General features: G+C 42.4%; 1 protein-coding gene across 2 annotated transcripts in view; it reads left to right on the forward strand.

Annotated features, from left to right (window-relative positions):
- LOC147012271 (tyrosine-protein kinase receptor UFO-like) overlaps positions 1-26,500 on the forward strand; it is a 102,688-nt gene that overhangs the window by 1,203 nt on the left and 74,985 nt on the right. For both annotated transcript variants that reach the window (XR_015051548.1, XM_085856175.1), the window contains exons 2-6: positions 568-784; positions 1,583-1,686; positions 4,145-4,321; positions 7,056-7,142; positions 8,634-8,752. Coding sequence is in view for 1 of the 2 variants with exons in the window: in XM_085856175.1 (XP_085712301.1) it covers positions 568-784; positions 1,583-1,686; positions 4,145-4,321; positions 7,056-7,142; positions 8,634-8,752 (704 nt within the window). In the remaining variant the exon portion in view is untranslated. The remainder of the gene's footprint in view (positions 1-567; positions 785-1,582; positions 1,687-4,144; positions 4,322-7,055; positions 7,143-8,633; positions 8,753-26,500) is intronic.

The following is a 26,500-nucleotide window of genomic DNA, read 5'->3' on the forward strand; positions in this document are numbered from 1 at the left end:
CGACCTCAGAAGGATGACAGGTTGAGTCAACCCCCTGGTGTATTAATTCAGCGGTCGATGGGGCTTGAACTCAGGACCCTAGGGTCCCAAGCTGCTACCCTAACCACTGAGCCAACACCAGGCTCCACGACATCCCTTGTTTGATGTTCTCTGCACGGTGGTGATGACGTCACTGTGAACTTTAGATGCGCAAATCCATTTCGACATATCGATTTATTGATTTGTTTGAATCTCCACATTGGGTTAGAGTCACCAAAATCGATTCAAGCCAAACAATGAGAAACTATGCACGATCCCCCTGTTCCTGTTGAAAATACGTTTCACCTGCGTCAAGCCGTTGCCTGCTCCCACGAACAATTACCCTTTCTTTTTATTGACACAATGAGGATCATCATGAAGTGAAGTGGTGCAATGTTTCATCCCTCCTCCCAAAATCCCTTGGGCCCTTCCTTTCCTCATCTCTGTTCCTTTTCTACTCTGCATTCCTCAACCTTTATCCATTCCTTCCTTTTCCTAATTTGACGTCCAAAGTGCAGCATTTGTTCCTCACCCTGTCCTCCTCCACAGATGTGATGTTCACCAAGGGGCCGCGGAACGACACGGTGTCCGTCGGCAGCAAACACTCTTTCCGCTGCAAAGCCGAGGTTCCTGGCATCGATTGGCATGTGCGCTGGCTGCGGGACGGAGCCTTGCTCTCTACTGATGAAACCGGTCGTATCACGCCGAGAGATGCCTTCCTACGTAAAGGGGATGGTTCCAGCTACATTTTCAGCAGCACCTTAAGGTCATTTGCTTGCTCATTCATTCATTCTCCGAAGCAGACCCTAAATTGTTCCCTTTTTCAGTCGATATATTCTTCTTGGAACCCGGACTCTTGAACGGAGCATGGGAACTGCCAAAGCAGTTGTTCCTTGGCTATTTGGCACAATCTTGGACGGGTTGCCACTCCGACCATTTCTTGGAGCACAGCTGTGCCACTGATGCTGTGCCAATCTACCAGTACACTTGTACTCATTTCGCCGACCTCAGGAGGATGACAGGCTGAGTCAACCCCACCTGGTGTTAATTCAGCAGCCAACGGGACTAGAACTCAGGACCCTGGGATCACAAGCCGGCCACTCGAGCCACGAAGCTAACACCAGGCTTTCATTCGATATCGACAAATGTATACAGATTGTGCACAAAGCTTGTCTATGAATTACAATTTTTATAATTTTTTTTCTGAGGTTAAGGTTGAAATGACAGGCAGCTTTATCATCTTGTTTTTCTTACAACTGCATAATGCATCTTCATTTCCTGAGTCGTAAGGATGGCGACCGGGACAGTGACAATGAGCTATTGTACTTTACATGAGTGGAGTGCAGGATTTGTTCCGGTGTAATAAATCGCATGCTTTAACAAATCTGTGCCTATGGGTTTTGGGACGACATCCAACTTTGCTTTTTCCTCATCAGGCAATTGATCTGGTATATCGAATTGCCTTTGACTAGATTGGCCCTCAGCACTCGTGTGCTGGAAGCGTTGTCGAGAGAGAAATAACTCGCTGTTGTTTGTGCTGATCATGATGGTAGTGTTGTTGCAGTTTCGGTCGGGTCCAGCATCTGGATGCGGGGTCGTACAGCTGCCGGCTGGACACCGATGGGGTGGCCGTGGCCTTTTCCGAAGTAGGGCACCTCAGAGTGGAAGGTACCTTTAAAAAATAATCTATGTATACATAAAAAGAGCTCGGTCTTGGCGTGAGTCCGTCCTCCCTTCCCTCCCTTCATCCCTCTGTCCATATGACTACGTGTCTATTATTTACGTAGTATTGGAATGTACCTTTCGACTGCTGAGACCCCTTAGACCTTTTGAAGACCCTCTAACATCCTGAGGACTATTTAGAACCCCAAGACCCTGAATACCCAAAAGACCCCAAAGTTCCAAAATACCCCAAAGACACAAAAGACCCTGAAGACACCAAAAAGACCCTGGAGATACAAAAGTCCCCAAAAAAGACTCTGATGACCTTATTACCATTTAAACCCCTTACACCCTTCAGACAGTTTTATCCCTGTGTCGTAAGAGGCGACCAGGGTTGCGTCAGGAAGGGCATCCGGCGTAAAACATGTGCCAAATCACGATGCGGATCATACGGATGATCCGCTGTGGCGACCCCTAACGGGAGCAGCCGAAAGAAGAAGAAGAAGAAGAAGACACCCTTCAGACAGTTTAGACCCTTGACCACTGAGACCACTTTTACCTTCTTATATCACAAATGAAATTTCAAATAAATACAATATCACCGATATTACAAATGAATTTGTAAAAAAGAAATGTTTGTTTGATGATTGGTCTAAGTCTTGCCAACACAACAAATCTGTGACGTCAATCTCTGCAACGACTTGTGGAAAGGTAAGCGTAGTGAGTTGAACCCTAACAGCTCGTAATAATAAAAGAAAATCATGGTATACATAGTCGAGGGTTGTGGAATAGCTAGTACTAGTACACTGAACAGATCAGGACGCAACAGGACAGAAGGAACAGCACAAAGAGGGGGAAAACACCAACAGCAGAGTTGAAAGCTAAGATGGAGGGAGACTTGGACAAGCAGTTGGTTTGGAGAGGAATGAGGGGCAGGAGAGGAGATGTGGGGAGGACAAGATGGATACAGAAGGAAACTCTCAGGAAGGAAAACTGGAAATTTGGAAGGAGGAGGGATTGGGGTAGGGTGGGTTAACGAGGGTAGAAAAGATCATGATTTTGGATTGGGGGTGATCTGAGGTGCTGCTGAACAGCTGTAAGGAAGACCTGGAGAGAATTTGGCACTGAATTGGAAATATTGGACGATGTCACGTCCCGCGTGTGTATGCATCAAATGGGGGGGGGGGGGGTGGGGGGGAAGGAATTGCTTTTGTCTGTGTGTCAGGCAGTCAAAAAAATATTGAAAAATCATTCCAAACAGGAAACCTAATGTTTTTAGGGAAGTCATACAGACACAAACGATAGGCACAACGTGTTAAATAAAGTGGCATAGAAGACAGTTTCCCAAGTGCGATAAACTTCCGATCCAATGTTTTTTTTTAAATATTTTTTTCAACAGCCTTAAAAAATTATTTATTTCAATTAAATGACATATTTTGAACACTAGAACACAAAATTCCTAATTTGTACTTCCAAAAAAACCCTTCATATCAGTTGAGCAGTAATTTGGGAGAATTGTACACTGTCTCAACCAATCAAATGTGCCGCTCATGCTCTTACGACGGGGGAATATTGAGAATCAAGACAAAACGGTGGCATCCAGCGATGATTCGTCAAAAAATTCTGATTTTTTTTCGTGCATCGTTTTCTCAAAGATCATTCAGAATCGTCAGTTTCTCCCGGAGATGAGTTTGCAGAAGGTTCAGCACTGGACTGGTTCCATTTGATCCATCGGCTTCGTACGGTTACCATCGCACCTCTTATTCAAAGTTCATGAAGAAAGTTTATTCAACGCCATCAAAAAACTGATCAACCTACAACCCCGTCGTTGGGAGGAAGAAGGTGATCTTGTAATTTTCACATCATCCTTGGGTTCATAAGTGGAAAGAAGGTTGATTTAACTTTATTTAACTCTTTATTATTCCATATTTAATCCTCTCCCCCCCCTTTTCTTGCTCAGCTTATGTCATTTGATTTGATTTTCTTGCAATAGGCTATCTGTGTACGATGTACATCGTGGTCTTGGGTTGGGGTGGAGTGTAGGAGGAGGGAGGGATTCTCTTGCAGTAATGTGACCAGGGCGAGGAAAGAAGCACACGCTCCGTTGTTAAACAAGTTGGAAAGAATTTTGGGGTTGAGGGAAGTTTCAAATGGGACAGAGAAAGACTTGTTTCACTTGTACTTTGCTTTTTTGCTATTTGGAAGGTTAAAGTTCATGCAATGGTTATATTTTAACAACTTATTTTCACTGTTAATGAGATCCTTCATATTTTTGGAATTACTATTGCAAATTTTCTGATTATTACATTACTATCTTAATTTTTTTCATTATTTTTGACCTTTATCATTTATTCCTCCTTTTCACACATAATATTTTATATGTTTCAACAACATACGGTAATTGATAAGCATGTTGATGTTTTTCACTTCTCTTTTTCCCTCAAACCCCACTCTGCTGTACCAGGCCGACCAACATTGACACGGCAACCCCTTGGGTTGAATGTTTCAGTTGGAGAACCGTTCAAGCTCTCCTGTGATGCTACCGGGCCTCCAGATCCAGTAAACATCACGTGGTATCGAAACGGTCACATCCGGGTCAATTTGGCAGATAATCATTCTCCGGATACCCTTCTTGTACCAGGTGATTACTCCGTGTTGAACAGTTGTGGACGGTACAATGAATACCATATTTTTCAATTGCAACTTCTCTAAATATCTTTTTATTGAAATGTTTGACCAGGCTCGGTGGTGTAATGGTGAGAGCATCTACTCTGAGTCTGGGATAATCTGCGATGCTGATTTGTTGACCAGGATGATGCTTTATTGCTGGGCATAAATGCTAGCATTTGAGAAATTTGGTCTCTTGAGAAGGAGCCCATGTCTCCAAACTGTTTAATAAACTGCTGACAGATCTATTGAGGCTACACCACTCTTAAAAGAGCTCTGATATCCAGCCTCAATGCATGTTGCTAAAGCCAGGACCTGATCCGTCTCTTTAGTTTGTCGGTGTTTGTCTCCGGACGCATCTGGGTAGTGTTTGTCTCCGGACACGTCCGAGCGGTGTTTGTCTCTGGGTGGTATTTATAGTATGACCGTTAGAAAATGGATTTCAGACAATATTTTGTTTCCATTTTTACTGTTCTTCGATGCAGAATCATTTTGATGAGACAGTATGAATCGTAATTGTCGCTCCACCGCATGTCTGCCTTTCCTTCCTCTCACCTCCCGCTGCCTTCCCTCCTCCCGCTGCCTTCCCTCCTCCCACCCCTTCCTCACTCTCCCTCCCTCCTCTCTATCTCCTCCACCCCCACACCCACCCCCCGCCAATGTTCCCGCCAGCAAAGCGATGGGTAGTACTTGCTACTGTATATATATATATATATATATATATATATATATATATATATATATATATATATATATATATATATATATATATATGTAAAACAAAGACCCACTCACATCTCTCACCTGTAAATGAAGGGAATAGCCAACCAGTTCTCACCTAATCAATTAAACCCAGGTGGCTAGGATTATATTGTCATGTCGCAGTGCTGGCGGTCCAGGTTAACCCCCCCGACCCAATTTGTGGTGACAGGCGGTCAACACCACCAGCCCACAGAGCTGAGCAGTTCTTCTTAGGAGGCAGACACGTTGATCTTCGGAGATTATAATGCGCGCTGGAGGGCGTGGGGCACAATGGCAGAGCAATGGAGGCACAGATGGATGCACAGGGGGGTTTGTACTCTAACCCCACGACAAATACATGGACACAGTACCTTAAAATAAACATGGGAATTTAATGACAATACAAATACTTACAAGGGACAACAATCAGAATATAATAATATGTGAGGAATATTATTCCTAAAGTCTAAATCGAGGCACCTCCACATACAGACAAGGGGAAACCAAATAAATGAGAATCCTTCCTTTATTCTGGCACTTAACTTGGTCCAGAGACGGTCTTTGTGGAACTTGGAATCGAGACACTTCTATTTGTACATGTAGTCATGTGCAAAATGGCGCCAATCCGCTCTCTGGCAGTGGGAACGTTCGTCAAGCAATTCGTGAGTGGTGTTCGACACCAAGGTTCCCCGACCATCCTGCAGCTTCTTCGTCTATCGTGCCTGCCGATACGCCCTTTGCAGAATGGTGCCGTCCCCTTCGGCGACATACATGAGCTTCCGGGGTCCGTCCCACGTGACCAGCTAAGAGTCAATGGCCAACGTCTTGCTTAGGACTCGAGCCAAATCTCCGCAGCACAAATACGAGGATCGTTCCCTCTTCTTCATGCGTTAAAGGAAAGCCAGCCATGAAGCCCTGTTCTTACAGGCCTTCTTCTAGCTATGTGCTTTCTCAACCATGTGCGTCTCTCACTTTGCACTCGTGCGTTACTCCTTGCTACGAGCTGCTTCCCTGTCCTCTCTGATCGCCTGCCTCCTATGCCCTCCTCTTCTTCCTGCCACAAACATCACGTCCATCTATCATCAGCCTCGGGAGCGTGACTTTGCCCACCGTCATCCTTGGAGGCGGGGTTTCTTCCTACCTGATCATGCAGCTCGGTTATAATGGTGCATTGCTGGTTTGTAATTCAAAAAACATTAGGAAAAATCGCAGGGGAGCAATTACATACTGTGGAAGCTTATTCTTAATCCCTATCTAATTGACACTAGCTCAGAGCCAGCGTTCGCAACGTGACACGGCTGTAATTCAATAATATAAGTTGTCCGAAAGACTATTTTGAAAGATCTTGTTTTGGATGAAAGATTCATTACAGAACATCGAAACATCCGCATTTTTATCACAACAACAATAACAACAACAACTTCCGATATTTCGTCACGTGCCTTGATGGAGCCAATAGCGAGACCCGTCATGGAGGCTCCTCCTTCATGACGAAAATAGTGTATTTACGAAATGACAACACATTAAATGGAATAATCTTTAAATAGTAACGTGAACTTTTTGAAACTTTAAAGCAAATGTCAGAATATATTGAAAAGTTCATGATAGACGCTCTCAAAAGGAACCGTCAATGCGAGGATGTGTCCAGGTGTTTAGTATTTAAGGAGATCCGGATCATGAATATAACAAGAGCCGCGTCCTAAAGGTTTCTTCTTCACAAGAAGAAGAAGAACAACAACAACAACAACAACAACAACAACGCGGAGCCAGCGTTCGCAACGCGACGCGACGCAACGCAACGTTTAACTCACCCTGCATTATTATATCATGATTACAATTGAGAGAATAATAAGGGATGGATTTGGACAGTTCAGAGGCATTGTATTTGAATTGCACAATATTCCTGCATAATTTAATGTTGTTGTGCCAACAGATCTATCACAAAATGGTTTTATGTTTATTTTCAGGAATTCAAGAAGCAGAATCTTACACCTGCCATGCCTCAAATTTGAAAGGGACATCTGTTTCCAAGGAGGCGAAAATTAACATAAAAGGTACACAAATTAACTTGCTGAACGCCATTTTTATAGCAGACACCACACAGATGTTCAACTTTAACCCCCACTCAGTATTTTATCACAAAGGTGGGTTCATGTCAAATTAAAAATCTATTGATGCATGTTAGCCCCTTGAAGTCATCGGATTTCTTTTCTGGGGTAAGAGATCAAAAAGATCTCCTATTAATTAAATTAATTTATTGATTGAGATCCTACCTAATGTAGGTTTTTTTCAGATAAAAAAATTAATAAATAGGGAGGGAGAGTTAAATATTTATTATCAGTGGGCAGAAGTTATGTTTTCACCCCTGTCTGTTTGTCTGTGGCTACCTTGGACAAAATTTGGTGGACAGGTTGGGAGTGTGACAAGGATGAATTGATTCGACTTTGGTGAAGATCTGGATCCAGATACCACAATTAAAAAAAAAAAAGATTCTTCACCATTGAGTGATGGAGTTAAAAATGATCCATCCATCCATTGGGACCATACTCTGTGCAGAGCATTGGTGCTGCCTCAGCAGTCTCCTTGGCTATTGGGCACAATCCTGCACGGGTCACCACTCCAACACAGGATACCGGCAAGCTGGCACTCATTTTGCCGACCTCAGAAGGGCGACGGGCAGAGTCAACCCCACCTGGCATTAATTCAACAGCTGAGCAGGATTTAAATTCAACATCCTAGGATCCCAAGCCCACCATCCGAACCATTAAGCCAACACCAGGCATATGACCGTTTTTACAGCCATTTTTCCCTGCTGTGCAGGGGTTAGGCTTTTTCTTGAGGCAATGTTTTATGGCCGGATGCCCTTCCTGACGCCAACCCTGGTCGCCTCTTACGACACACAGGGATATGGTATACCTATTCTAACCGGGGCATACACCGGGACCAGTACACTGGTACTCACTTCGCCGACCTCAGAAGGATGACAGGCTGAGTCAACCCCCTTGTGTTAATTCAGCAGCCAACGGGGCTTGAACTCAGGACCCTGGGATCCCAAGCCGCCACCCTAACCACTAAGCCAACACCAGGCTCAACACCAGGCATATGTTAAAAATTATACATGGCATGATATTTCAAAAAGTTATGAACAGATTTGGATGAAACTTGGTGAACAGGATTGGAAGTGTGACAAGGAGAAGTGATTTGATTTTGGTGAAGATCCGGATCCGGAGAGGAGAAATATTTAATTTTTCAAGTGATTTTTTTTTAACCATTGAGAGAGGGGGCCAAAAAACGATATGTAGCATGATATGTCAAAAAGTTATGGACGAGTTATGACAAAACAAAGTGGATGAGTTGGTTTGGTGACAAGAACAAGCAGATTCGATTTTGATTTTGATTCAGGTCTGGATCCAGATCCGGCCGATCAGTGGGATATGCAATGTAAATTGTTTAGCCTGGTGGAGATATGCGCTACTGAGAGTACCTTTCTAGTATCAAAGGATATGTCATATTCTGGGAATGAGAAGTTCCATCCCATTCCACAGTCCTGCCAAGCAAACAACTGGAGCTGAAAGCTGTGATCTTAGATCGGCACAGCGGACTACAGCTAAGCTGGAGACCAGGTTTTAATGGATACTCCCCGCTCACTTCGTGCCATGTCCAGGTTGGTGAAATGGTCACTGAACTCGATGACCATTAATTGGAATAGAAAAACTGCCAATTTCTGAATATATCATTTGTCCTCTTCTCGTATTGTGTTCTCTTGAATGGCTCTTTTTAAAAATTGTATTTTCAGTGACTAGGACTTGTGGAGGAGTTTTTGTTCATTGGTGGCATATAGGACAAGGTCATCAGGAAATATTCATATATTTTTGCATGAATTTAAAGTATGTCAATGTGTCTGAGCTTCTTAAATGGTCCTCTTCTTCTTCTTTGTTTGCATGCAGTCGCGGCATTGGCTAAGGGTGAGGCCGTGCTGCTGATTCATTGTCTTCGGCTGGTTAGAGCAGGAATTTGGAATTTGGGCAGTGTGCCGGTAATAGCTTGCCTGCTCTTTGTGAAGGACACCATGGGATATTTAATGTCTACCAATTAATGCTGGCAGACGGGACACTCGGTTTAACGTCCAGATGAAGAATGGCACACCAAATGAGGCCTTGCCTTGCATGTGAAGCACCAGGGTGGAAGTTCATAGCTGGGCCAAGATTCAAACTCAGGATAGAAAGTTCAGAGGCAAGTGTAAGTGTTTCTACCTGCTGTCTGCGCTGGGGTTAAGCAAGTATGTAAAATTGTATCACGAGTTCAAAATGGGTGAAAATCTTGCCACATTTTCAACACGCGTTTGTTTTAAGGATGATGCTTTCATTTCCCACCACTTCCTCCTCTTAACCTTCACTAAGCCTCATCAGTATCATGGAAGGTCATCGTTGCGTTTTCAAAGCGAAAGTCTTTGTTTAGTCAAACGTTATTTTTACATGTTTGGTTTTTTTCATGTTACCGTCTGATAATGTTTGTTTTCCCTCTTGGTGATCTACATTCTTCATCAATGTCAGCAACAAAACAACAACAAAAAAAAACAACTCCCAGCATTCAATTGTACTGCCAACTTCATCCAAAATGGCACCATGCATTTAAAGCAATGGGAGAAAAACAATATATATATTTTTTTTGTGATGGTAACTTGAACACAGCAGACATTGCGAACTTTGAGTGCAGCCATATATATGGGTACCGACATTACAGCACTTACGAGTGGTTGTTTGCTTGAAGCTTCAGCTGGCAGAGTAGCATGCCATGTGATGAGCTTTGCTTGGTGGAGCATTGTTTTTTTTGTTTTTTTGGGAGGGAATTGTATTACATGTTTAAAATTCCTGTCCGCTGAGCAGGTACAAGTTGTAACCAAACCAGATCCTAATGTGATGCAAAAAAATAGAAAAAAAAAGTTGCTCTCCCTAAGTGCAAATACTTCAAGAAAATGTGTTTACAAGTCCAGTTTGACAAATGAAATTCGGATTGTTGTTTTTGCCAATGAACCAAGAACAGCTTGAAGTTGCCTGGAATTTTGAGCGACGGTTTTGTTTTAACATTACCCCAGCTTTTCCTCCCTGATAGAGCTCACCATTCAGCTCTTAACGTTGTACTTATTCTAATACGAGTTGAGCTCACATGGTTTTTATAACATCTTGTAGTCAACTTTTTATTACCTCTGCCACCAAAGGTGGACGGAGGTTATGTTTTAACCCCTGCCTGTTTGTCTGTCTGTAAGTAGGATATTTCAAAAAGTTGTGGATGAATTCCGATGAAATTTGGTGGACAGGTTAGATGTATGACAAGGACTAATTGATTATATTTTGGTGAAGATCTGAATCCTAGAATTTTTCAAGTGATTCTTCACCATTTAGAGAGGGGAGAGAGAGAGAGACAGAGAGAGGGACAGAGAGAGCCAAAATCGATACGTAGCACGGTATCTCAAAAGGTTGTGGACAGATTCGGACAAACTTGGAGGACAGGTTGGGTGTGTGATGAGGAGAAATTGACTCGATTTCGGTGAAGATCTGAATCTGGATCCGGGCGGAGGTATACGCTCTAGTGAGTGCCCTTCTTCTTTTATATACAACCAGTGAGGTACCTGTGCAATGCATGGGAGGGGGCGAGACAGCCAGTTCATGAAGGACTTGGGCAAAAAAATTCTTACTGTAGTTGACCCCAACAGAAGTAAGGTGGCTGGTAAAATTTACATGATGTCACAATAGCGAAACTACAAATGCTGAATCCACGAATGTCACGTGTGGAAACCCTCACGTAATCTCCTGATTCTCCTTTAAACTCGATCTCTCTATATGCTCATTCCAAACAGCATCATTCCAATCGCAAATTATCCGATACCATTAATATAACAAAATACAATATTACAAACACTCACGAGGTAAACAAAGAGAAACGCTGTTCTGACGTTACATCCGGACAGGGAGCAGCTTCGTACGGATCGAAAGTCAAAATCATAATTGTATTGAAGAATTGATGAAACCTCCCACCCACCTTAGGACACTGGCTGGGACCCCAAAACGTTCCACAGAAGATTTGGCGGGGCTAGCCCCAAAACTGGGGGAGTAGTTCAGGGACGGACAGACAGACACTCCTGCTTTATAATACTAGTACGTGCCCGTACGTGCAAAAAACCCCAAAAATAAATAAATAAAACCTTTCAAACCGCGAGCCAGAAACAACCACACAGGCTGTTCCTTCGCTCGTGCGTGCCCGTACGTGCGTGGCTGTACGTGCAAACCCCCAAAAAAACTTTCAAACTGCGAGCCAGAAACAACCACACGTGCTGTTCCTTCACTTTCGCGTGCCCATACATGCAACCCCTCCCCTCCCCCAAAAAAAAAAAAAACTTTCAAACCGTGAGCCAGAAACAACCACACAGGCCGTTCTTTTGCTCCTGTAAATGACGACTGGATTGGGGCATTGCGTTTATCTATAAATGCGCATAAGAAATCGAGAAATTATTAGAATACAGTAAGTCATCACTATCCGGAAGTCCATACGTTGTAACCCGTAATGTAATTGTAATCTCTTCCCCAACGGCCACGCCTACCCAGCAACTTGTCCTGTGATTGGTAACGAAATGGCGCATAGGCCACGCCTACGCAGCAACGTGTCCTGTCATTGGTTGGTAAATCAATGGCCATAACTTGAGAAGCACTTGTCCGATTAATATCAAACCTTGAAAAGCCACATCCACAGGGCCGCAGGCCATGGGCCATGCCTTTAGATACTTCTTCAGATACAAGGCCATGGGCCAATCACCCAAAATGGACTTCTTATTACCATCTCGGGTGGCAAAGGTTGACTGTACTTTTTGGAAAGATCTTTGTCTGGGCCAACTTTTTGGGTATGATTGCCACTCCAAATCGGTAGCTTTATTGTAGTTTTTGGGAAAATAGGCATTTTTGGGGTAAAATCGTGTTTTTGAAATTTCAACTGTATAAAAAATATCTGCAAGAAAACAACATATTTGATACTTGGAATAAATAGCTATGTAAAGTACAACCATTTTGGTGTGCTTTGTGTTGGGTTTCAATCGCCGGTTACCGTGGCAACAGCCATTTTAAGGTAAAAAACATGGTTTTTGATAGTGAAACTTTAAAAATTCATATCTCAGAAATGAAAAATGATTTTTGAACCATTTAAACGATAAACACATACTGATGCATCTGGGAAGTTTTTAAATTCCATAGTATGAGGGTAAAAACATTACATTTTGAATTGCATTTCTCGGTAAAGGGAGAGAAAACCCAGTTTTTTGAGCATTTTAAATATTTCTCAATTTTATAAAGTATCAAAAGTCCATTTTAGTCCAAGAGCATTAGGTCAAAATAGGCCCTAACCTGGACATTTTTGGTAACAAGCTGATTTTTTTCAGGATAGGTCCAGGAATATGTCGAGAATAACATACTAAAAGTCCTCATAAATCCTCCTTGAGCGTTTTCCGCAATCCAAGATGGCGTCCAAAATGGCCGCATCTTCTGTTTTTCTCATAACTTTGCAAGCAGGTTTCCCCAAAACACACTTTAAATGTCTACATATATGTTTTGAAGTATGAGGAACTCATTAGAATACATCTTAAGAGATGCTGAAGCACGCAAGTACCAATAAGACCTCTTGAGTTCTTCCAAAAGTCCAGGCAGAAGCAGACGCCGACACCCTGATTGTCTCCACAGCACTAGCACTGGCAGAGTCAGAACATGTGCCAGTTGCTGTCGTTGGTACGGACACAGACTTACTGGTAATGCTAGTTGCTCGGGCAACCTCTTCCACAGATGTGTACATGCTATGCCGCAGTAATCCTGTCACGGTCTTCAACATTCATGAGATTCAGCATGCCATAGGGAACACAAGAAATCACTTGATGTTTCTTCATGCTGTGACGGGATGTGACACGGTCTCTGCGATCTATCGTCAGGGCAAGCGTAACGCTTTCAACATGGTGCACAAGAAGCGGGACTACGACTTGCTGGATACCTTCACAAACACTGGAAGCACCCATGACGAGGTGGAAAAAGCTGGGGAAGGCTTCATTCTTAAGCTTTATGGAGCCAGCAGTTTTGAATCTCTTGATGACTACCGTCACATCGCATACAAACGGGCAATCGGTCGCAGTTCCCCGAGTTCATCCTTTCAGCTAGAAAGTCTACCTCCAACTAGTGCTGCAGCAAAGCAACATTCATATCGCGCCTATCTTACCGTCCAGGAATGGATGGGTAACTCCTTATCTCCAACAGAATGGGGCTGGCGATTTCAGGACGGGACTCTTACCCCGGTAGAAACAGACATTGCTGTTGCACCCGACACTTTGCTGAACATGGTGGCATGTGGGTGTAAACCAGATGGTTGCAGAAGCATGATATGTAGCTGCAAGAAACTTGGGCTCTTTTGTACCTCAATGTGCAGTAAATGCAGTGGTCTCAATTGCAACAATACAGCACCAACTCTTATAGATGCCGACGATGATATTACCCCAACTTCAGAGGACATCAACATTGAAGATACAGCATCCGACGATGAAGACAATGACTGATGCAACTAGGTGTGTGCATGCGTAAGGTAAAGATTCATCTGAAACTTTTGAGGTTTGAATCTCCAGCATGATCTTGTTTTGAATGTCTTTGCCTCTTGAAACAGGCTAAAACAGCAGTGTGTTGATAAGTGGCGGACATTTTGAGCACCATTTGAATTTCAGAAAGAACTTCAGCGGTTTTATTGTTTCCTTTGTACTTCAAAGTATCTGAATGAGTTCCTTATTTCTCAAGACATAATATATTTAGAGATTTAAAGTGCATATTGAGGTAACTTAGTCACAGGGTCATGAGAAAAACAGGAAATTGCAACCATCTTTGGCGCCATTTTGGATTTTGGGACTAGTTCAAGTAGTTTTATTGGTATAGATATGCGTGTTTCAAATCTGCGAATAAGAATTTATCTAGATTCCTTGACTCCCATAACATATATAAAGACATTTTAGTGTGCTTTATTGGGTTACTTAGTTGCAGAGTTATGAGAAAACAACAACAGGAAAAGGGGCATTTCGGGCGCCATTTTGAATTTCAGGATGAGCTCAAGTGTTTTTATTGGTAAATGCGTGTTTTTGAAAAATTCCCAATAAGTATATGATTCATTTCATTGAGTCGCAAAACATATATTAAGACATTTAAAGTGCGTGTTGAAGTACCTTCGTGTAAAACCAGAAACGGCAGCAATTTCAGACGCCATTTTGGATTTCTGAAAGAGCTTAAGCGGTTTTATTAGTTTTTGTGTGTTTCAAAATGTTCCGATATGTATTGTATTGAGTTCCTTATACTTCAAAACATATGTGTAGACATTTAAAATGTGTTATAGGTAAACCTACTTGCAAAGTTATGAGAAAAATAGGAAATGGCGGCCATTTTGGACGCCATTTTGGATTGCGGAAAACGCTCAAGGAGGATTCATGAGGACTTTTAGTATGTTAGTTCACACACATTCCTGGACCTTTCCTGAAAAAATCAGCTTGTTACCAAAAATGTCCAGGTTAAACCCTAATGCTCTTGGACTATTTATCACTGTAGATGCATTAGCATACTAGGTTGGATGAGATACCAAGTTCAAATAGATTGACGTTGCCATGGAAACGACCAATTTTGGGATCAAACGCATTTTTTGACGGTGAAAGTTTAAAAATCCATAACTTGGTAGAAATGTAATATTTTCGAGCAATTTGAACGCTAGCTACCACCCTGACACCCTGAGGCTGTTTGTTTGTTCAATAGGTAGAATAACCTGCAGGCAGCTGTCGTGTAAGTGTCTTAGATTTACATTCCTTGATCGCTATCATCATCATCATCATCATCATCATCACTTTCAGCATCTGCATATAGGGTTATGTCTGTGTCTGCTTCGTCATCCTCATATTGGTTGTCACACATCCGGTTTTTACACATCTTAGTGCATTTCAGTCCGTTTAGGATGCACGTACAGTCCTTTGCATCACAGTGGTGTACACAGCTACAGCTCATGAGCTCCAAAACAATAGTCATCCAGAGAATCCTAAGGTCATCGCTGTCATCTGTAGACCATCCACAATCTGTTGGTGGGATTACTTCAGGAGTGCATTCAAGGGATCTACGCCATATGGCTGCTTGGTAATTTGCCCACTTGGCATGCTGGAACAGGCAATCCCTGCATGGTGGCAATTGTGCTGAAATCATGTTGCCTCTCTTTGATGTGAAGAACTGATAACGACACTGGTTGACTTCAACTATCGCTCTGTTAGAAACATAGAGATGGCAGGTGAATGCTTCAAGCTTTGCAAACAGTTCATTGGACATTTGCCATGACCGTCCAAGCTCACTGAAGCACTGCTGATAGTCCACGGTCTTCTGGTAAGTTTTAGTGCATTCAGTTTTCCCTTTCCGGCAATTCCACTGTCCGAGGTAGTCGATGCCTTTGTATACTGCGGTAGCAGGACCTATGATAATGTTCTTCAGCTGCAACAATCTCTCGACTGACTATGCTAAGAATCTTATTGTCCATTTTGCGCATAGCAGCTTGTCTGACAGCTGTGTCCGCTCACAGCTGTTTACACTGCACAAGGGGTTCCTTAGAACGCTGTCCTTTCAAATATTTTGCAATTTTATCACAAAATATGCACTTTGCCTCGTACACACGAGATGAGACAGCCCCTTGCCGAGGTGTCCCATGTCGGCTGGGTTGCTCGTGTACGTCTGTTTTCTCACGTGTTAGTCTATTGAGGTCCTTTTTGTTGGTAAACACAGAACGGAACCTGCGATGATATTTCACTGGCACAATCTCTCCTTCGGATAAACCTCTTGCAGCAGATAATGTTTGTCCATGACCTCGAATTTCTGCAGCCTTTAACAGAGTTGTCCATGAACCGAAATCTATTGGTGACACAAGATCGGTGTCGTCATCAGTGCAGTGGATAACACAGTCGGTACGTGGCCGCTTTGGGGGAGGCAATGACTCTTCCATGATCAGTCAGTCGCCTGAAAAGAAAAAAAGATGTAAAAACACTGTAATATTTAAATACACTTCACAATGGTTTCTCCACAAAATTACCGTTGCCATGGAAACGTCAGTCTTGTTCAACTTATTGATTGCCATAAGAGAGAATTAATATAAATTGTTAGCCAAAACGGACTTTTGATATATGGTACGATTGAAAAATCTTTAAAACCAAAGACTTCTCAAAATCTCTGCTTTGACAATTCTATCGAGGAATGTGATTGAATAGTTGATGGTTTCACCCTAAAACGAGATCGTTTGTTGACAACCTGCCCTATACATTGAAAGAAACAACTTTCTGTGTGCATCGGGGTGGTTTTAGCCTTCAGATCTCTGAAAAATATTATTTCACTTGCAAGCGATGAATATTTCAACTTTTACCGTCAAAAACCGTGTTTATCCACAAAATTGATCGTTTCCATGGCAATGCCAATCTATTTGAACTAGGTAACTCATACAACCTATACTAGTACATGTAAAGTGATATATAAATACATGTAGGCTTTGGATACTCTGTGAAGTTGATAAAATAAAAACAGTCCTCTTATCTCAAAAAATGGGGTTTTCTGTCAGATTAGCAAGAAATGCAATTCAAAATGTGATGTTTTTACCCTAAAACGATATATTTATCTTAAACCTACCCTCATACTATGGAATTTAAAAACTGCCCTGATGCATCGGGATGTGTTTATCGTTTAAATGGTTCAAAAATCATTTTTCATTTCTGAGATATGAATTTTTAAAGTTTCACTATCAAAAACCATGTTTTTTTTACCCTAAAATGGTTGTTGCCATGGTAACCGGCGATTGAAACCCAACACAAAGCTCACCAAAATGGTTGTATTTTACATAGCTATTTATTCCAAGCCTCAAATATGTTGTTTTGTCACAGATATTTTTTTCTACAGTTGAAATTTCAAAAAACACGATTTTACCCCAAAAAATGCCTATTTTCCCCAAAAAACTACAATAAAGCTCCCGATTTGGAGTGGCAATCAAACCCAAAAAGTTGGCCCAGACAAAGATCTTTCAAAAAAGTACAGTCAACCTTTGCCACCCGAGATGGAAATGATCACCCATCTGGCCCATGGCCTATACCTGGCAAGTTTCAATTAGATCGGACCAGTGGTTATCAAGAAACAGTGGTCACACACACACACACACACACACACACACACACACACACACCCACACCCACACACACACCCACACACACACACACACACACACACACACACACACACACACACACACACACACACACACACACACACACACACACACACACACACACACACACACACACACACACACACACATTGCTGGAATTATAGATAGATAGATGCCGATTATAATTTCTGGTCCATTCACAGCCGATATACTGTAGCTGTTACTGGTACTCCACGCATCTTTCAGAATGAAATCAACCGGCAGTTTCCATTGTTTCTGTCTTGAAATTAATAAATCGTTTTCAAAGTTGGAGACGGGGGAAAATGGGATTGTTTGGTGAGTTGAGCTGTTGTTTCCTTTCCTTTCCCAAAAGATGTTTTTTGCTTTAAAATCAAACACAATCAGTCGTGTATTTGCAGACCAGACTGCCTCCGCTGCATCCATGCATCTTGTTTATAGATCGCCCAAGAGAGAATGACATAACAGAAAGTACAGAACAGCATAATACTTTTTATCATAATGACGACTGCGATATTTATATTTGTGCCGGTACTGTGCATTCAAACATGCACAGTTTTGTCAACTTGTGAAACGTTGCTTATCAACATACTCTGGGTTGTGGACAAAAAGCTGTGGTTAAAATTTCATCTTCCAACATGCTCACCGCTCGGTGCTCATCACAACGAAGCCAACAAACAGTACTTCTGAATTTGCACTTACCTTTTATGAATCACTCATTGATTTGATCGATAAAAACAACTTGATGGGAATTCGTTATAAAGCATATTGCATGATTATTGCATTATAATATACTGTGGGAGGTTTGCATTAAACTTCATTGCACTCGATATCTCAAGCTGGTGTTGTTCATGGTATTGAAGATATTTTTTTCCGAGAGAGATGGTGATGGCGACACTGAGATGGATGGGAGTGCCAGAAGCAGAAGTTAGGTTGGTGGAATAGATGTACAAAGGAATGAAGGGAAGAGTTGTGGTTGGTCCCTGGGATGTCTGAGGAGTTCAGCGTGAACATCGGTTTGAGGCAAGGAGGTGCTCTCAGCCCACGAATGTTTACCATGGTGATGGAGCTGGTAAACAGGGACGTGAGCTTGTGGGGTAGTACGGAGAGGACGATGCTGTATGTGGAAGATCTGGCTGTTGTGGTGGAGAGTGAGTGGGAGATTCAGGTAGCACTGGGGGAGTGGAAGGAGCGATTTGAGAAACATGGGCTGAAGATGAGTAAGGACATAATTGAGGTGATGTGGATTGGGCAGTAGAGAAAACGAATCAATATGAGGTTAGAGAGGAAGGAGATCACATAGGGAAATAGGATTAAGTATCTGGGGGGAGCAGTGATCAGGGACGGTAGGTTGGAGGCAAAGGTGTGGAAAGGGATTCAGGTGGGTGCGATTGCATGGAGGAGGGTGGAAGGTGTAACAGCAGACAGAAAGATATCAAGGAAGTTTAATGGGAAAGTTTTGGTGACTTGTGTGATGCCAGCCTACCTTTACGGTCTCTAAATGGTGGCACTGACTGAGAGACAACAACAGAGGTCGCAGGTCTGCGAGAACAACTGGGTCAGGAGGATTGTGGGAGTGAAGAGGGTGGATAGAAGGAGGATGGATGAACTGAGGGAGGAGATTGGTGTGTCGATGAGTTTGACGGGCAGATTGGTGAAATGCCGGCTGAGATGGGCTGCACACTTGGTGCGGATGGGGGAAGGGGGATGTTGAGGGGTTGAGGGAGTAAGGGAGGAGGAAAAGAGGTAGACCGTGGTTGAGATGGGAAGGTTGTGTGAGGAGGGATATCAATAAGGTAGGGGTGGTTGGAGAGTGGAGAGAGTTGGCTGAGGACAGAGGGAAGTGGAGGAGTATTGTGGTCAAAGCAGGGAAGAACCTTGGTGCCATTGAATCTCACCCCTTATAAAGGGAAGAGGAGGAGAAGAAGATGTTGGTAGATTTTGATTGAGGATTTGTGGTTTATTAACCCAATGGGGGTAATCCATGCCATCCCTAAACAGGGATTCGACTGATATGAGAAACGTTGATGCAGAAACCAGGGAAGAGAGCAAAGAAACGATAACTGTTACAAAAAGGTGAAGAAGAAAAGGATGTTGCAATCGGAAAATAGATCATGCCTTTAACAATGATTTATTTAATTATTAATTTTTTTTGTATACCAAGTCGAGGCTCATGTAAGAGCTAATACACAGAAACCTATAACTAGGCAGGACACAAGAGGGGTGGGAGAGGGAAGCACAAAATAATCGGGAACAAAGACAATAGGATATCTGTGGAAGGGAGAGGGATGAGGGGGTGCACATGGGGGGAAACAAGATGGTACTACAGGGGGACATTCAGGAAGGAAAACGGGGAATTTGACAGAGGTGGGTTTGGGGTGGATTAACGGGGGTAGTAAAGATCAGTATTTTGGATGGGGGAAGAAATGAGATGGTGGAGAACAGCTGTTTTGAAGACCTGGAGGGAGGAGTGGGATTGAAGAGAGTGTGGGAGTTTGTTTCAGAGGTGGGGAAAAAGGAGGAATGAAAGAGTGAAGGTGAGCAGTGATTCTTGATTTTGGCAGTTATACCAGAAGGGGTTTTTTTGGCAAACCTTGAGCACCCTGAGGAAATGTAGGGGGGACAGATGACAGACAGAGCAGTGGAGGCAAGGCCGGAGGGGAGACGGTAGAAGACAGAAAGACCACTGACCTACTGTACCTCTGGTGAGAGAGTGGGATACCCAAAGACTCAGCCTCATCGTGGGAGATACCGATGATCCTAAAAGCCTTGGTTTCCACGGCGTGAAGCCGAGCAAGTTGTGAGGTGGGAGCACCAATCCAGAGAGGGGATCAGTACTCAACCAGAATGTGGATGAAAGCTTTATATGTGGTTAGGAGCTCAGGTGTGTCGAGGAAGGACTCTGCACGACATAGGATGCCCAGTCTGCGACTAGCTTTGGAGGCCAGCTTGGAGATGTGGCTTTCCCAGTAAAGGTCGTGGCACATAGTGAGACCCAAAAGCTTGAATGAAAGGACTTCTTCAAGGGGATTGTGGAGAAAGTATCTGGGGGTGGGGGGGTTCAGATGGTCCTTTTGGAGAGACATCGTGAGGGTGTAAGATTTGTCAGGATTGAAAGACACATTCCAAGTGTTTGACCAGATTGTGGTTTTATCCAGGTCTGCAGAGAGTGAAGAGGCCGATCTGAGAGATGAGAGATTCAAGGGTGGAATCATCAGCAGAGAGATAAAGAAGATTTTCCAGGGCTAATCTACTAAACCTCTCCGGCCAGCACACGCAACTCGTTTTTGATGTCGCCAGGCTCGCAGGAACAGTTCCTCCTTCTATGAGGGTAGAGAAGGTAATGATTTTGGATTGGGTTCTCAGGTTAGTCATGCCAGAGGAGATTTCAACACAGGAAGGACAGCTCAGAGGTGAATGTGCACACGTGTCAGCTATACTGCCAGGAATATATTGATACAGGTAATGAAAACATTTAAAAACTAGAAGGGCACTCGGTAGAGCGCATACCTCCACCATGTAATGTCTGGTCCACGAGAACATATTGGGCACAGTACATTTTTGAAACATCATGCTATACAGTACTATATCGTTTTTGGTTTGATCAATGGTGAAGAATCACTTAAAAAAATTAATAATTCTCGTATCCAGATCCGAATTTGGATCTTCACCAAAATTGAATCAATTCTTCCTTGTCACACACCCAACATACCCACTAAGTTTCATCGAAATCTGTCAACAACTTTTTTGAGATATTGTGCTATATATCATTTTAGCCCTTTCTTTCAATGGTGAAGAATCACTTTTAAAAAGTTCTAGGAGCCCGATCCAGATCTGGGTCATTTTGCTAATCTCAGAAGGATGACAGGCTGAGTCGACCCCACCTGGTATTAATTCAACAGCCAAGTGGGATTTGAACTCAGAACCACAGGATCCCAAGCCCACCCCACCACCCGAACATGTATGTATATGTATGTATGTATGTATGTTTGTATGTGTGTGTATGTGTGTATATATATATATATATATATATATATATATATATATATATATATATATATATATATATATATATATATATATATATATATATATGTTTTGTTGGACCAGCTTAGGGAAAATGTTGAGTTTAAATTTCTAGAGGCTCGTGATATGCCCAATGAGGATAAAACTTAATGAATCCTTGACATTAAGGCTGGGTACAACCTCGTATTTTATTGTGATTTATCTGCTTTAATTCCCCAAACCAGAAGCTTAAAGGTCCCATAACACCCAAAATAACTGAAATTGCATATACTAGTACGGGCCCATAGGTGAGTGCCAGTATGTGCAGCCCTCTCTCGCCCCCCTCTCTCGCCCCCCTCTCTCGCCCCCCTCGTCTCACCCTTCCTCTCTCGCCCCTCTCTCTCACCCCCACTCTCATCCCCCCTCTCCCGTCCCCCTCTCTCGCAGATATTGGTCGACAGATAAATGGACGTAACTTGCGAACCGCTCGTCCGATTAATATCAAACTTCGAAAAGGTACATCCGCGGGTCCCCAGCAATATCCCTGGCAAGTTTCAATCAGATCAGACCGTCAATCGTACAAAAAAAAAAAAAAAACAAACAAACATTAATTGTGACGTCATTTGTGATGTCATAGCAACGTGTCTTGTAATTGGTTTACAGATAAATGGCCTTAACTTGGGAACCGCTCGTCCGATTAATATCAAACCTCGAAAAGGCACATCAGCGGGTCCCCGGCAATATTCCTGGCAAGTTTCAATCAGATCATACCGTCAATCGTGCAAAAAAAAAAAAAAAAAATTATTGTGACGTCATTCGTGATGTCATAGCACCGTGTCTTGTCTTTGTTTGACAGATAAATGGCCGTAACTTGGGAACCACTTGTCCGATTAATATCAAACCTTGAAAAGGCAAATCTGTGGGTCCCCGTCAATATTCTTGGCAAGTTTCAACCAGATCAGACCGGCAGTCGTCGAGAAACGGCGGTTGCAGACACACACACACACACACACACACACACACACACACACACACACACACACACACACACACACACACACACACACACACACACACACACACACACACACACACACTGCTGGAAATATATATATATATATATATATATATATATATATATATATATATGTCCGATAGGAGTTTTTCATCGTGATTTCAAATCTGACAAGGTTTTTTCACAATACTCGTTCTGTAAAATGTAAAATTAAAAAAACAAACCTCTTCGGGAACGCCCCTAAAAATTCTGCCGAAATCTACTGAAAGGGGTGTAACCCACATGATGTCATCTCCAGAACGACAAAGGCTGCACGTAAATTACTCAGGTTGGTGGTCTACGTGATTCTATTGGCTTTCTGTGTGTTTCCACATTCGATTGGTCGACTAAATCGCTTCGTTTATTTCTGCTTTAAAAAAAATCAAACATTTGGTTTTGAATAATGGATGACATGGACTTTGATTTGTCTGGTAGCGACAGTGAGTGTGAGAGAAATGCAGGATTTTGGTCTGAATCACATTGAGAATTGTCGGATAACGTAGTCGTGGGAGGTGAAGTTCAGGCAGCTGGAAATGGAATACGGCCTTAGCAGTTCGAGCCCGAAGCAGGACAAGCAGAGGAAACTGGCGATGAAATTCCCGGCGTTCATGATGATCGGGAGGACATCGAAGGAAGGCTTGGCAATAACAACTGGTGAGACTAAATCCTATTCGTAATTCAGTAATGTAAATTTGACTTGCATACTGCTCGATATCAGAAATATTTTAGTGAGATGACGTGGCCAGCGCAGCACAGCGGACATGTTTCTCCGCGGCGAATTAATCGCAAGCAAGGCCAGCCCATGTCATCGGCCGTATCTCTCCGCGCATAAAACGAAGCAATCTCGCTGTCCGGATACGGTGAAAACTTGTGTGCAGAACACACCTTGTGACACAATTGTCTAGAGTAGTCCGATAAATCTGACTTTCTGTTGCATTTTGATGTATTTTATTCCTACTGTCGTCATGTAGCGCCAGTAGAAAACAATGAAGAAAAGAGAATAATAAAAGAAAGCTACAGCACGTCAGATTTATCGGACTATTCGGACGGACGACGGATTTATCGGACGAGTCTAGACTCTATAGTTGACAAGTAACTTGCATTAGATTGCACACAATGTACAAGTCAATGCGTAAGAGTCCCGAGGATATGAGTCCGTGTAATAGGACAGATAAATTTGTCTTTCATAGTTGTGCCAACATATTTTTCCCTGTTCATTTATTACAGCATTTTGGCGAATTAACCTTCGCCATCTTCGAAGATGGATGGAGGTTACTGTTTTCACCCCTTTCTGTTTGTTTGTTATATTGCCAAAACGAAGTTTTTGCAAGATATGTTAGTCAGCTTGTATGTGTTTTTTATTTTGTTTTTTTTTTTGTCTGTAATCACGTATAAAAAATTCTGCAGAGCACAGTTATCATTGGAAATTTTTGTAACTTTGCATATCAGAGGCCTATAGAGGTCCCTTTCAGCGCATAAAATTTTGGAGGTCAAGGTCAGGGGTCAAGGTCACTTTGTCGCAAATTAGGGGAGTCGACGAAACCCTTATTTTTTGAGTAATTTTGATCGGATCGTCTTCAATCTTCATGGGAATATAGTTCATGGTCTGGCGCTCAGCTGATTAATTTTTGGTGGCGATTGGCCTTGACCTTCATGGTTAGTGCCTAAGGTCAAACATATTTGACCCCAAGGTCAAGTTTTAGGAACCATATCATGTAGTACCTCAAATTGAACACCTCGATGAGTGCTTTCTAGATATGTCAAGCTTGAGACATTATGACGTCATTTGGTGACGTTATGAGGCAAACGCATATTTTTCATGGTTACTCTAGAACGATTCTCATCGGAATCTCTCGTGGGCAGATATTCCTCAAGGAGTCGCTCCTGGTGGATAGCAGCTCTGTTCACCTCAGTGTGACCTTAAAGAAGTCACACGTGGTCACCTTTTGGCAAGATACGGGCAAGATACCCTGTGGGTGACATTGGTTTATTTGTTTGTTTATTTGTTTGTTTATTTGTTTGTTTGTTTGTTTGTGAACAGTATTACGGAAAAACTCCTCGATGGATTTCGACGAAACTTAGTGGGGGGGGGGGGGTTAGGTATGGTCCAAGGATCATGCCATTAAATTTTGGCCTTGGTCCCCCCCCCAAAAAAAATTGTTCGAGAATTTTTTTTTTCATTTCTTCATGTTTTAAGTGATTTCCAACCCCCCCCCCCAAAAAAAAAAATTGTTAGAGAAAAGAACTATAACTCTGTCAGCACTGTTGCCATCATATTTAATGAATAAGATATAAGGTTCACTTGACTGACCCAGCAGTATTGGCGGCGGAGGTTTTGCACTCTCCCGAGTGCTCCCCCTCCAGTTAACCTCCGCCATCGAAGATCGGAGGTTACTGTTTTCACCCCTTTCTGTTTGTTTGTTTGTGAACAGTATTACGGAAAAACTCCTCAACGGATATCGACAAAACTTGGTGGGGGGATTAGGTATGGTCCAAGGATCATGACATTAGATTTTGGACTTGGTCCAAAATCCAATATGGCCGCTATGGTGGCCATTTTGAAAAAATATTTGAATTTTGTTTTTTTGCATTTCTACGTGTTTTAAGTGATTTCCAACCCCCCCCAAAAAAATTGTTTGAGAAAAAAAAATTTTTGCAACTTTTTTTTCAACAAAATTTCGATTTTTTTTTTTTTGCATTTCTCCATGTTATAAGTGATTTCCAACAAAAAAACATGCCAAAATTATAATTGCGGCTGATTTTGGAACTTCAGGTGGATATACCCACGTAAAATCAATTTCTGTCTCAAGGAATCTAGTTATGACGAATGAATTGAGTATGTAAAAGTTAAAAGTTAAAGGGAAAGTTGCAAACTATAACTCTGTGAGCACTGTTGACGTCAAATTGAATGAATAGGATATCAGGTTCACTTGAGTGACCGAGCAGTATTGGCGGCGGAGGTTTTGCACTCTCCCGAGTGCTCCCCCTCGAGTTAACCTCCGCCACCGAAGATGGACGGAGGTTACTGTTTTCACCCCTGTCTGTTTGTTTGGTTGTTTGTGAACAGTATTACAGAAAAACTCCTGGATGGATTTCGACGAAATTTGGTGGGGGATTAGGTATGGTCCAAGGATCATGCTATTAGATTTTGGACTTGGTCCAAAGTCCAATATGGCCGCTATGGCGGCCATTTTGAAAAAATATTTGAATTTTTTTTTTTGCATTTCTACATGTTTTAAGTGATTTTCAACCCCCCCCCCAAAAAAAATTGTTAGAGAAAAAAAAAATTTTTTTGCAACTTTAAAAAAAAAAAAATTTCGATTTTATTTTTTTGGCATTTCTACATGCACGTCGATCTCGTTTAGTTTATTCAATCGTGGTTCAGTAGAGTCTGATCCGTTTTGACCTACAATGAATAGGATACCAGGTTCACTTAAGTGACCCAGCAGTATTGGTGGCGGAGGTTTTGCACTCTACCGAGTGCTTCCCCTCTAGTTGTTAATGAATAGCAAGCCAATGGAAGCAATACCTTCACTTTAGAATAAACCCATGTATGTCGAGTGCAGCCATACCTGGCTTGCATGTATGTGCAATAGTACCTATCCCAGCATGCTGGTTTCAACGAACAATTCAATAAGCTGCAAAATGTGGGTGCAGATTTTTCACATTGTTTGATTTTAAAATTACCTCCTTGCACCTTGAAATGATGCAATATTAATCTTTAGTATTTTACTTGTTTGTCCCTGTAAGTTATTTTTTTTTATGGAAAGGTTCAACAGTCACATTTAATATTTTGTGGACATGGTATAGCCCTTTATTGTGCATAAATGTATTGGATTTGTACACGACTACGACAAGGTAGTGAAGGGATAAATAATTGCCTCGTGATTGTTGTGCATACATGGCTCAGAAGCAGAATTTCTTTTCTGTGAAACAATCACAGGAATTAAGATGATCAGTGAGATAGCAAACACATGTGCACAATGCATTTGTACGTACTTTATACGGTGCGCGACATCTCGTCAATCCACTCTGTGCGAGTTTCTGCAGATGACGTGAAGGCTGTGGTTCGCTGAAGTCAACTTTTTTAAGGGGCGGGGC

The sequence above is a fragment of the Eptatretus burgeri genome, chromosome 15, assembly GCF_056783735.1.
Source record: "Eptatretus burgeri isolate ZD-2024b chromosome 15, Ebu_testis_v1, whole genome shotgun sequence".
NCBI classification, from domain to species: Eukaryota; Metazoa; Chordata; class Myxini; order Myxiniformes; family Myxinidae; genus Eptatretus; species Eptatretus burgeri.